Raw genomic sequence first — 12,499 nt, 5'->3', positions numbered from 1 at the left:
AAACACCGCCTGCCCTCTGGTTAACCTGAGCAGGACTCTTGTAAGTGTGACATGTTATGTTATGTTATGTTATGTTATGTTATGTGATATGATATGACGTTATACAGAACATTATATTCCCTTGTATATTCCTTTGTATATTCCTTTGCTTAGAGCTTGGAGTGCCTGGAGAGCGAGAGAGAGAGAGAGAGACAGAGAGAGCGAATGGAAATCACAACTGGACGCACCAACATGCAGAATTACGCACATGATCCGTGCGCCTGGGAATAAACGCTGCTTGTTTCTTTATTTAAAAAATAAATAAATAAAAAATAGACAGCACATCTGGGAGTGTTTCTGAATGACGCGCGTGCGTGCGGTTCTTTTTTTCCCCCTTTTCTTCTCATCATCAAAGGAGTTCGAATTCTAAAAGAAAACTAAACAAATCTCCAGAAGCGCGTGTGTGCGTTACGCGCAAGTGCACCACTGCGCCGGCACAAAACGCGCGCGCGCACATTCACACAGGGCACTCTTGAGAACATAATGAAACGACGTGATTAATAATACTGCTGATTTATAATAATAATAATAATAATTAAAAAATAATCATAATAATAGAAATGTCGCACCGGCAGTGTGAAGGTGAAATGAATGATGGCGCGTGTGATACAATGTATCGACTTTACCTTTGCGCTTTGATCTTCTCCTCCGTCTCCGTTTGAACTTGCACCTGATCTGGCCGCTTCCCGCTCCGCCGCCGCCGCCGCCGCTGTTGCTGTTGTTGCCGCCGAGTATCGAAGCCATCGGTGCGGATCGGGACAAGTTGATGCGCTTCGAGCTGTTGTTTTTACCAAAAAAAAAAACTTGTTCAGGTTGGCTGAGCGCGGCGCATCGGTGGATCTCTCTCCTGCATCCGCTCTCCTGTCTCCCTGCTCCTGTCCTCACTGCTCCACCTCGGGGTAGAACCTGCTCTCTAACTGCCCCTCTTTACGCAGCGACTCTCCCGTTCGCACCTCACTCTGTACCCAAGCGCTTCCAGTTTTTCTGCGTCTCAGCGATCGATTTTCTTTTTTTTTGCGTGTGTGTGTGAGAGAGAGAGAGAGAGAAAGAGAGAAAAAGAGAGACGCACACACACTCTGTGACATCCAATCATATCCATGTGCTGATGAATATGCAAATTATAACCAATCACAACCAGAGAGAGCAGTGTGACGTCAGAATCATCCACCCTTTCCATCTGAGGCCCGGCCCCTATCCAAAATAAATAAATAAATAAATAAATGAAAAGTGAGACTGGAAAGTTTGTGTAAAGAATTTCTTGGGGATTTTTTTCTTACTGATTTAATACTGTTTAATATGTAGCCTACATTTAAAACGAATCTAATCATCTTATATTGTTTATTTTAGCAATCACCCTTATGCAAAATGACTTACATGTTGGATCTCATTATAAGCAGTTGAGGGATAGTTGAGAATTCAGTTGGTGAAGGGCCCAACAGAGCCAACTTGGTGGTGGTAGTGGGGTTTGACCCAGGGACCTAGCAATAAGCAAGTCAATTTTATTTGTGTAGCATTTTAAACCATTTTCATTCTCGCAAAAGAAGCTTTAAAGAATCAAAAGGAAAATTATGGAAATGTGTATGAAATGTGAGAAAATTTGTATTAATTAAAATAATGAGAAAGTCCCCGATCAGCAAGCCGACAGCATACACCGGAGCCCATTTATTCCTTTATTTGCTTTGCTTTTTTTTTTTTTTTTTAAATAAACATATATTGGGTTCAGGATTGTGCAGTATAGAGTGATGTATCTTTTTTCAGCCCAAAATAGGCCATGATGGACTGAATTTTAAAATTCAAACTGAAATTTTAGTACATTTTAATCAACTATACAAACATGACTGAGCAAAAAATTTAAAAATGGGTCACAGGCAAAGAAATAGCACAGATAGACATGATCACACGTTTTAATGGTTGTTTTCAGGTGTTTCAATGACCCAAAAAATCATAATAATAGGCTCATTTTCAAAAGTAAAAAACTGAAAAAAATCTAAAGTCAAATGAAAAATTACCTTTTATTTAAAACATACACAGTCATACACAATATGATATAAAATGAAATGCTTGTACAACAGCTAATGACTTACAGATAAAAAATAAAGTTTTTTAAAAAAAGAATATAAATCACGAAATAAAAGGAAAAAAATATATACAAATATAGAAATACAGAAAAAATGTAGAAAAACTTTGGCTGTTCTACATTTTTTGTGACATCACTCCCATACTCCAGGAGTGGTAAAATTGACCAGTTTTAAAAGTATTGACAACTTTCGTTCTACCTGACATAAAGGGTTTTAACCACTGAGCTAACCTTGACCCTATAATCTACATGTTATACAAGTATGTTCAGTATGCACTTGTCATGTGTTATGAGAAAGGAAGGAAGCAGGAATGCACATTGAATTACATGCACGTTACAAACAAGCATTTATACAGTATCTAGTCAACACATAATTCAAAGTAGACAGCAGGTATAAAAATTTATTGGGAATTTTCATTTATTTGAAATTTATTTGAAACCCATGCATAAACAACATGCAGCAAAACAAGATGGGATCCTAAAGAGATGACATGCCAATAGTACCCACTGCCACCCAATAAGTACCTGGTACATAGCTTCGGGGAGGTCATGTTATACTAATTAACAGCATCTACCTTACTGTATCAAAATAAATTAAAGATGAACTAAGTTAATAATAAATGTTATAAATAATAAATGTTATGTCTTATTTCATTTGCGTCATTTCTTTCAATCCCACCAGCCTGCTCATGATGACCGATTTCGTCACTGTCCATCAGCTGGATGAAGGTCAAGGAGTGTTTTTTTTTTTTCCAGCATTAAACATCCTACATTGTCATACTTCTGAATTCTAGGACATTTTATATATTTAAACACTCTGTCTGTGTGCGTGTGTGTGTATGTGCGCGCGCGTGTGTGTGTGGTTGGACTATGAGTGAGTCATGCTCTCTGTCTGCCTCAAAAATGGACAAGTTTACCCTCAAATCACGTTTTTCTTCCAGTCTGAATCAGGTGTGGACCAGCTTGACTATGAATAAAATGAAGAGCACATGTCTGGTTCAGGAATGATGGTAGCACTGATCGTCAGTCAAATCAAGATGTTAACTTAGGACATGTTCTGGGATTCACTTAGACCAAGACCTACCCTAGACCTTCTGATTAGTAAGCTTCCAGATCCTTAATTTTTTGAATCACCACTACTCCAGACTAGCATTGCATTCAAGATGATAAAATTCCAAAGAATTATAGCACTGGTGTACAAAACATTGTATACGCATAAATCCGTGCGCTGCGGATGGGACGGTGGTAGCTCAGTGGGTTAAGGCTTTGAGTAACTGATCAGAAGGTCAGCAGTTTGAGCCCCAGGTCCATCACTGTTGGGCCCTTGAGCAAGGCCCTTAACCCTATTTACTCCAGGGGTGACCCAACACTCTGACACTCTGACCCAAGTCCCCTAACTGGAATACGCAAAGAACAAATTTTACTGTGCAGTAATGCATATGTGACAGATAAAGGTTAACTTAAACTGAATCTAAGGGTAAATTTGTGTAAACTTTCACAAAATCTTATTCAAATCCCAGCGAGTGTTATGAAGCCTGGAGCAAAACTCCTAAGTGACACAAACTCAAACTGCTTATATTACTTTCTATCTCATCTCGAAGTCACTTTGGATAAAAGTGTCTGATGAAGAGAAATGTAAATGATACGAAAGCACCAAACATCCCAAGGGAAGTTCTGTCATGCACGTCAAACACGACAAAAAACGACTTGGCAGCAGACGTCATATAGATCAGCTCTACTGCAAACCTGAAACTGCAGCAGCGAACACACATGCTGTGAATCCACCACACTTTCTCTAACTCGGGCTGAAAGTTTGATAGCACTCTTATCTACACACCAATTCATTTGTCTATGTCTCATAGGGAATGCTTAAATGCTTTATATAGAAAAACTTCAAATACAGAATGTAGAACCCCCAGTCAACCGTTCTAGGAAGATTTATCCAGTTAGTGTTAAAAGACTTAAGGGATATACCACTTACAGTAGGTGCATTATCAATCAACAGTGTTGTGTGGTTTGATGAAGCAGAATTGCTCTTGCTATCCAAAAAAATGACTTTTTTTCTACAACAACAACTACATTTCATGAAAAACTGGTCAATGATTGCTATTTGTAATTAAATGATACGTTGTGGTCTCCAGTCTGTGTGGGTTCCTCAGGGTAATCCAGTTTCCTCATACAGTGGTGATTGGTTTCTCCAAATTGCCCATCAAACATGAATAGTTATGTGAGTGTGTGTGCTTGTGCAATTCTAGTTGCTTTTTAAAATGCCTTTCAAAAAAAAAAAAGTCACCATTTCAGAAGGAACAAATTATTCTACAGCACCAAGCTAAAAAAAAAATAAACTTAGGAAATTACTGGAACTGAGTTAAGAATTCTTTAACACATTATCAAAACCTGGATGGATAGTGCTGAGCCATCAACTTTGTGGCAGAAATGTGGTTGGAAAGAACATGATTATTTAAATGCTTGGTGAAGTTGCATGGTAAAAAAAAAAAAAGTCAAAATCATGGCTATGTTTTATAGTAAAAGTAAGAACATTTCCATACACATAATATAATGAGAACTCACAAGATTGGGACTAAACAAATGTTAGTGAGACTCATCATTAGAAAAAAAAGACGCCCTTATCCAAAGCGACTTACATTTTTATCTCATTCTGAGAAGTTGAGGGTTAAGGGGCTTGCTCAAGGGCCCTGAAACCTTCCGAACCGTACTCCAATGCCTTAACCACTAAGCTACCCCTTCCCCTAGTGTTATGATCTGGGGTTGCTTCAATTGTTCAGGTCTAGGTTCAGCAGCGTAATGTGGCAATAAAATAAAGCCAACTGACGACCTGATTGTACTGATTGACCAGGTCATCACATCTATGGAATTTTTCTTGCCTGATGGCACAGAGTATATTCCAGGACTCAGACTGTGAGATTTCCTAAATGTTACCTAAATAAACTTTTCCATGCTTTATTCATACTATCCAAACAGTATAACCATATCTTTTATATCTCAGGGTTATACTGTAATATTGCTCTTCCAGAAAATGTATAAACCCCTGACCAATCGGATTTAAGATTCTACAGAGCTATGGTATAAATACTGTAAGAAAGAAATACTAAAACAAATTCTGACTCAAATTACAGTACCTTTTGTCTACATCCTTGTAATGTAGTGTAAATGTTTTCGCACCACGATGCGTCTTCTTTATGTCTGCTTTGAGAAAGCTCCATTCTAAAGAGTAAAGCGGAGAACTCCTGCGATTCAAATCGACAGAACGCTGAACTGAAATAATTGTAAACATACAATCCACTGATGCTGACATTTTCCTAACAAAACAAAAGGTTATTTTTTTTTCCTTGTCAAATATCATTAGGCTTCATCTGAAATATGAACACTACGACTACTCGGTGACATTTACAGAGGGGGAAAAAATAAGTAAGAAACAACAAAACCAAATGTACATTTGGAAACATGGCATATTTGCTGATGTCAGACAGCATAAGTCACTTTGGGGTGGCTATTTTATGGCAGGAACCTTTTCATTCAGGCTGTAGGGTGTGTGTGTGAGTCTAAGTGTGTGTGCAGGTGGTCTTGGATGTTGGACAGTCCTTTGGGACACTGCTTGCCCAAGGGCCACCCACAAATATCCATGTAAATTGAAGTTTAAGAGAAATCAATAGCGGTGACAAGTTGCCAATGCCACTATCAGGGGACAAAATGGTGCAGCGGGGTGAAACATCCGCGCCCGGATACTGCCACAGGGTGTGTGTGTGTGTGTGTTTGTGTGTTCTTTAGTGTCTGTGAGTGGCAATTGTCCAAATGTGCACTTTGGTGTGACTCCAACTGAATAAAAGAAAACGACAGAATGAGATAAATAAAATGCAGGAAGAGCAAGAACAACAACAACTATACTGGTGCAATAAGAAAATGATCGAGTGAGGCTTAAAATAAAAGACAGAAAAAGATATTGACTCCCTGGGGATTCAGCACTGATTCTGAACCAGGTCTGAGGGGATTAGGAGTCATCAGGTTTGCTGCTTCTTTTAATATGACCGTGATGGACAGTCAGGCTGTGTAGTACCGTATATGCCATTGAATAAAGATGAACGATTATTACATTAATTCATTCGTAGCTAATTATAACAGCTTTGGTTTTACTTGCTTCCAGAGGAGTAGAAATTCACCAGTTCAAAGATTCAATCTGTTGGAGGTAGCAATGCCACAGCAAGATTAGGGGCGGAGTTAAAGTTTGTGTTTTTTTTTTTTTGTTTTTTTTGCTCCCTTATTCATTCATTCATTCATTCATTCATTATTTAAACCGGGGCCTATTTTAAGAATATTCTAGTCATGTGACCCAAATACACCCCTAGATTAATACACATTCAGACACCAATTCATTGCATGACCAATCCAGCTACTATCATGAACGCATTAACTCATTTTTTTGGACGGAGCAAAAGATCCTAATGGAAACCCATGCAGAAACTTGGAGAAACATCTTAAACACTTTTCAGTATCTTACTCACTCCAATGGGGAAATCAATGGTAGCTCAGTGGTTAAGGCATTGGACTACGGTTTGGAAGATTCCCAGGTTCAAACCCCACAACCACCAAAGTTGCCACTGTTGGGCCCTTGAGCAAGGCCCTTAACCCTCACCTGCTCAGATGTATAATGAGATAAAAATGTAAGTCGCTCTGGATAAGAGCGTCTGCCAAATGCCTAAATGTAAATCAGATCAGTGCTTCAGTCTTGGCAATAAAGATTAAATAAAGTTTCAATATAACGGACTAATATTTACAATATACTGTATATAAAAACAGACAATATTAAAAACCAGAAATAAATCTGTGTTCGTTCTATGGACACTGAAATCAAAGTCACTAAGCAACCACTCTAACTGAATAGCAAAGTTTGACTTGATACTGAATGCAACAAAGCTTGACCTAATGCAATATTCATTTTTTTTTTTTTTATTTACCTGTGTAAGGTCAGGGAAGCTGGAGTCTGTCCCAGGAGACTTTGGGACCAAGCTGTTGTCCACCCAATACATTGTAGGGCACGCACACACAAAACAAGAAATTAGTAAATTCCAATTAGCCTAATCCACATGCTTTTGAACTGCGAGAGGAAACCAAAGTACCCAGAGAAAACCATCCAATCACAGGGAGAACATGCAAACTCCATGCGTCCAAGGCAGAAATCAAACCCTTGACCCTGGAGGTGCAAAGCCACAGTGCTACCCACTACACCGCTGTGCCACCACCTCATGTAATTTATATATTTCAAATAATCTGAATAAATAACATGATGTGTCTGCATTAAGTTTCTTTTTATACCAATAAGGTACACTTATAAGGAGCAGGAGGAATGAGGACACAGGAGGCCAGATTTGTCCCAGAAAACAAAGCTAATTAGATTGCATCAGCCAGCCACAGGTGTAAACACTCACTCATTACCTGCTCATTGTCCATGACTTTTCCCCTGCCGCAAACCCTGTGTTTATAACCACACCTCCATAGCTTTAGTAATAAATAAGGTCTGACTGCTACTGTAGCTCTAACCAAACCTTAAGCTTCATATAATTTAATATGACTCCTTATGAGGTTGCAAGTGTGAGACCATGTTGGGAAAAATGCCTTGTAAACAAGAGAATTATGATTTTATGCCTTATAAAATATACTGATATAAAAAAAAAAATTAAGTATAATTTTGGAAGCAAAGAAAAAGCTTTGGAAAAATGGGACAATCAAGTAAATTAGTCTGTGTGCTTGAAAAATATGCCCTGATTTTATTGAACGGATGGTATAATTTGGAAAGTGTAGCAAATTATACATAAAATTAGTGTATAAACAATTTTGATTAATCTGCTTTAGCCTCACGCCATGGCAACTTTGTTGATTTTTTTTTTTAGTTAATCAGCAAGAATGTAAAAATTAATGCACAAACAAAATACAGTCTAAATCAAGCTATCTGTTATTTCCAATAAAGGAGGCCTCTCTGTTTGTTTCTCCAGGTAAAAGAGGTGTGGTTTCGCTGTTTCTTTAAATAAAGGAGGTGTGGTCTCTCTAAACGTTTCTTTAAAAAAAATCTCTGTACATTTTTTATCAATTATAATTATTAATCAATAATTTATTTACAAGTTATACACGTTTTAATAGTATGTTTTATAATGGTATCAGTTTTTATTTTAATAAATATAAGTAGTGTGAAATTTGCACAGACAGGTATCCGAGGTGCTTATGTTACCATGGTAACACACGGAGGAAGTGACGTCAGTGCTTAAAGTTCCCTTTACCGACATTCACTGAAGGCGGGTCAGGGAATAGGGAGCACCCTGTGAAGTGCACTTCGGAATGGAACGCACCTCCAGTAAAGGAAGTGTGGCCTCTATCTCTGTTAGTTTCATTAAAATCAATCTGATTTGTCTGCCAATCCAATAAATGAGGTGTGGCCTGTCTGGTTGTCAGCATCATTTAAGGTGGTATGGACTCGTTTGCATCTGTGGGATCTGTGAAAGAAGCATGGGCACTGTGTCTGTCAGTTCCAAAGAAGAAGTGTGGCTTCAGGGAGTGTCATTATCACTGAAGGAGTTGTGGCTTATAGTATGAGTCTTATTAGTTTCATTAAATGACTTGGCCCATTAGTATCTTTCAGTTGCATTGAAGGAGGTATGGCCTGTGTCTGTCAAGTAATGAAAAGTAAGCATCCTTTTAGTTGTCATATTAGTTCTTTAAACTGAACAGTTCCTAATTACATATATTACATTAAAGCATTGATACGTTAGGTTTAAATTATACACTAAATATTGAATTGTTTTCTATAAGCACACATCACGATCTGCAACATGTCATCTATGGAAAGAAAACAGGCTGATAACACAAAGTCAGTTCTCATCGTCATCCTCTCCATACAGACATATCCAGCACAGTCAAATATTGAGTTATTGTCATAGGGTAGGTGTGAGGGTACAACCTGAAAATGGTATTATTTTGGGTTTAAAATAAGTAAGTGCTATACAATAAAAAAAAATATATAATCCACTGAAACATCAAATAACACCCTTGTTATGACAAAGATAGAGACGTAATAAAATACCTTACTGTACACTCAAAAATAAAAATACCAAATTGCACATTTTCTTCTTGGTGACAGTGTTTGATTAGGGTACACCTCAAGTACCATTTATGATGTATTCTATAACACAACCAGCCCTTAAAATCTACAGAAAAAAAAGCTTTAAAGTTCATTCCCAGGTATAATATACTTGCTAAAGGTACCAAAGAAGGTACCAGTCTTGATGGTACTACTCCAGCAACAAGGGAAATATACAGTAGTTTGGTCCTTTTAGGATTTATACACAAAGTGGCAAATAGAAATAAAAACATATATTGTAAAAATAACATGTACTTTTAGTGTGAACTTGACAGTGTGATGCTTTTCAGGGGGCTGAGCACCAAAGGTTTTTTTTTGGTAAGTCCAAAATTTTGTTGTCTGTAGTCCCAATGGTTTGTACTGAAGGACAAAAAAAATTACAGATATGTTTGGGAAAACATTCTGGTTTTTAAATTGGGTTTTTAAATCATTATTTCTGTTTATCTTTTTCAATTAATTTCTTGCTTTCTGTTCCTTGCTGTGATGCCTTAGCGGTGTCGATGCATGATACTGTAATAGCAGCTAGTTAAACTATCTAAAAAGAGATTTAACTAATTAGAGCAGATTTTAATTAAGGATTTTTATATGAACTTATTTGTGACATGCTGTCAATACACCGCATGCCTTCAAACACTTAAAAACATCCTGAGTGCATTCTATTCCTTATTAAAAGACCCATCTAATCAGAACTTCACATTTTCTGTGTAATTATGTCAAAATTCTAGCGAGTACTTTGAAGATGAACAAGTACTCACTAAGGCCTTGGTTTTCATGAAATAAATATGTTAGGAGGAAGGACCTGGGCACCTTTATACATAATTAGCTTAAACTTACTGTATTACAGCAGCTATGCTGGTCAAGCTAACTCTGACTTGACTTGGGTTCTGTCCAAACAAAAACAAACATAGGGCTCCTACCATTTCCATAATGTCGCAACTTGGTTGTATTTTGTGAAAGGTTTTTGTGTTTTATGTAATGTTTTTTGCTATTTAAAATGTTTGTTTTATGAAATGGTTTTGTTTTGTGAAATGTTTTTTGTGTTTTGTAAAATCTTTGTAATTTTAAAATTTGATAGTGTTTTCTGAAATGTTTGTGTTTTGTAAAACATTTTTATGCTTTGTGAAATTTTGTGTTTTGTAAAACTTTTTTGTACTTGGGGAAACATTTTTTGTCTTTTGTAAAATGTTCTTGTGTTTTATATAATGTGGTTATGCTTTTTGAAGCATGGTTGTGGTTTGTAAAATGATTTTGTTTTTTGGGAAATTTAGATGTGTTCCGGGAAATGTTTTTATGTCTTGTAAAATATGGCTTTGTTTTATAAAATGTGGTTGTGTTTATTGGAATGTTTTAGGAAATGTTTTTGTGTTTTGTAAAATGTTATAATTTTGTTCTGGGAGAACTTTTGTACTTTGTGGAGAGATTTTGTGTTTTGTACAACCTTTTTTGTATTTGGGGAAACATTTTTGTATTTTGTAAAATTGAATTGTGGTTGTGCTTTTTGAGACATGATTGTTGCTTGTAAAATGTTTTAAAAATGTGGTTGTTTTTTGTAAAATGTGTTTTTTCAGGGAATGTGGTTGTGTTCTGCAAAATGCTTTAGTGTCTTGTGAAATATGGTTGTGTTTTATAAAATGTTGTTGTGTTTCTTAAAATGTCTCTGTGATTTAGAACATGTTTTTATGTTTTGTAAAATATGGTTGTGTTTCTTAAAATGTAGTTTGTGTTTTGTAAAATGTTTTTGTGTTGTGGGGGATGTCATTGTGTTTTTAAGCAATTACATTGAATCCTGTACTTCAGAGCACAATGGCTATAAATTGCCCGTCATTTCGAGTCATTACTAAAGAATTTCTTTATTACTCTCTGTAGTAAAAGTAATAACCAAAAATCATAGTAACAACAAAATAAAGGACATTTTCATCTTTAGTTCCAACAAGCCAGGTATTAAAACATCAACACACAGCTTTTTAACCTCATTGTATTTTATTTATTATATCTATAACAAACTTGTGAACATCTGTCCTGTTGTCTTTTTTTGATGGTGTTGATTTTCGAGAATGTTTGTAATATATTTCCTTTTTTTTGTCACAAGACCATGCATTAAAAAGTGTATTCTTTTTTATTTCCTTAGATGTAATACAGGTTGATGATTGATTTTGTGTTCTTGTGATGTAACCTCTGCTGACTGTAATGCACAGAGGAAGCCTCAGACATTGTCCGAGATGTCGAAGTGCACCATTACAGACAGTGCATCGCTTCTGAGGACATTTCTGAGTTATGAGTTATGTCATAACATCTGGAAGACAAGCTTTCAGTGAGTGCACTTACCATGTAAGCTGATGATGGGGGGAAATTTAGGGAATGAAACCGAACAGGGCTTTACAACTACAAATCATTTCAGGATACCTTTTAGGGTTCATTCTTTATCATCCAACAGTTGTTTTTTTTCTGCTTTCGGCAGCTACTCAGAACGCATTTACTTTGACACCCTAGGGTACCCCTTCATCATTTCCTTATTCTGGAGCTCTCAGAGCTCTATACCGCCTGTCCTTACACTTCGTCTTGCCGTCTCGCCTGTCATTACTAGTCCCTGTTGCACACTCGATGATTTTTTCAGAAAACCATTGCACTGTATTTAACTCTGCGCTCGGATGCGTCCTGAACTGCTAAATGTCATTGCACATGGATTTGAATAGTTTTATAGCTTTTTATTATGATTTTATTACAGAAAACATGCACATCTCAGGGAAATACACTCCAATTGAAACAGTTCATAACAACACAGTGCCTTATGAATTATAAAAGATATCATAACCTCTGAGCTACGCACTTTCACTATGCTGTTAATGTGATGCATCATTTTGTCTTGGCTGCTACTCGAATGTAGCACCGTGAATATGGTCTTGTTTTTCATGACAGATCTATTATGTTTAATGATATGATCATTTCGCTTTCTTCCGAGTGGGCCTGGAGGACCATTTATTTAACACAGCACCCTGGAGGAATGAAACTCATTCCACTTGTGCGTTTGCATGTGTGTGTGTGTGTGTGAGGAAGAGAGAGAGAGAGAGAAGAGTTTGAAGGGACATAGGAACTCTTTCATTGTAAACATATTGCAATAAACTGTAATACAATTTCAATCACTCCTCACAATCACAGATATAATGTATCTATTTGCAGATGCTCCAAGAGTCACTCGACTGGAACCCATTAACCAAATGATGCATAATTGATATGGA

At 36.8% G+C, this 12,499-nt stretch overlaps 1 protein-coding gene across 1 annotated transcript in view; it reads right to left on the bottom strand.

Moving 5' to 3' along the window:
- adarb2 (adenosine deaminase RNA specific B2 (inactive)) overlaps nt 1–962 on the bottom strand; it is a 221,776-nt gene extending 220,814 nt beyond the window's left edge. The window contains exon 1 of the mRNA XM_053495458.1: nt 666–962. Within this exon, the coding sequence (XP_053351433.1) occupies nt 666–783 (118 nt within the window). The 5' untranslated portion in view covers nt 784–962. The remainder of the gene's footprint in view (nt 1–665) is intronic.
- Between the last annotated feature and the right edge of the window lie 11,537 nt (nt 963–12,499).

The sequence above is a fragment of the Clarias gariepinus genome, chromosome 4 (assembly GCF_024256425.1).
Source record: "Clarias gariepinus isolate MV-2021 ecotype Netherlands chromosome 4, CGAR_prim_01v2, whole genome shotgun sequence".
Taxonomy (NCBI): Eukaryota; Metazoa; Chordata; class Actinopteri; order Siluriformes; family Clariidae; genus Clarias; species Clarias gariepinus.
Note: the sequence above shows the minus strand (reverse complement) of the source record. Positions and strands in the feature narration are given on the sequence as shown.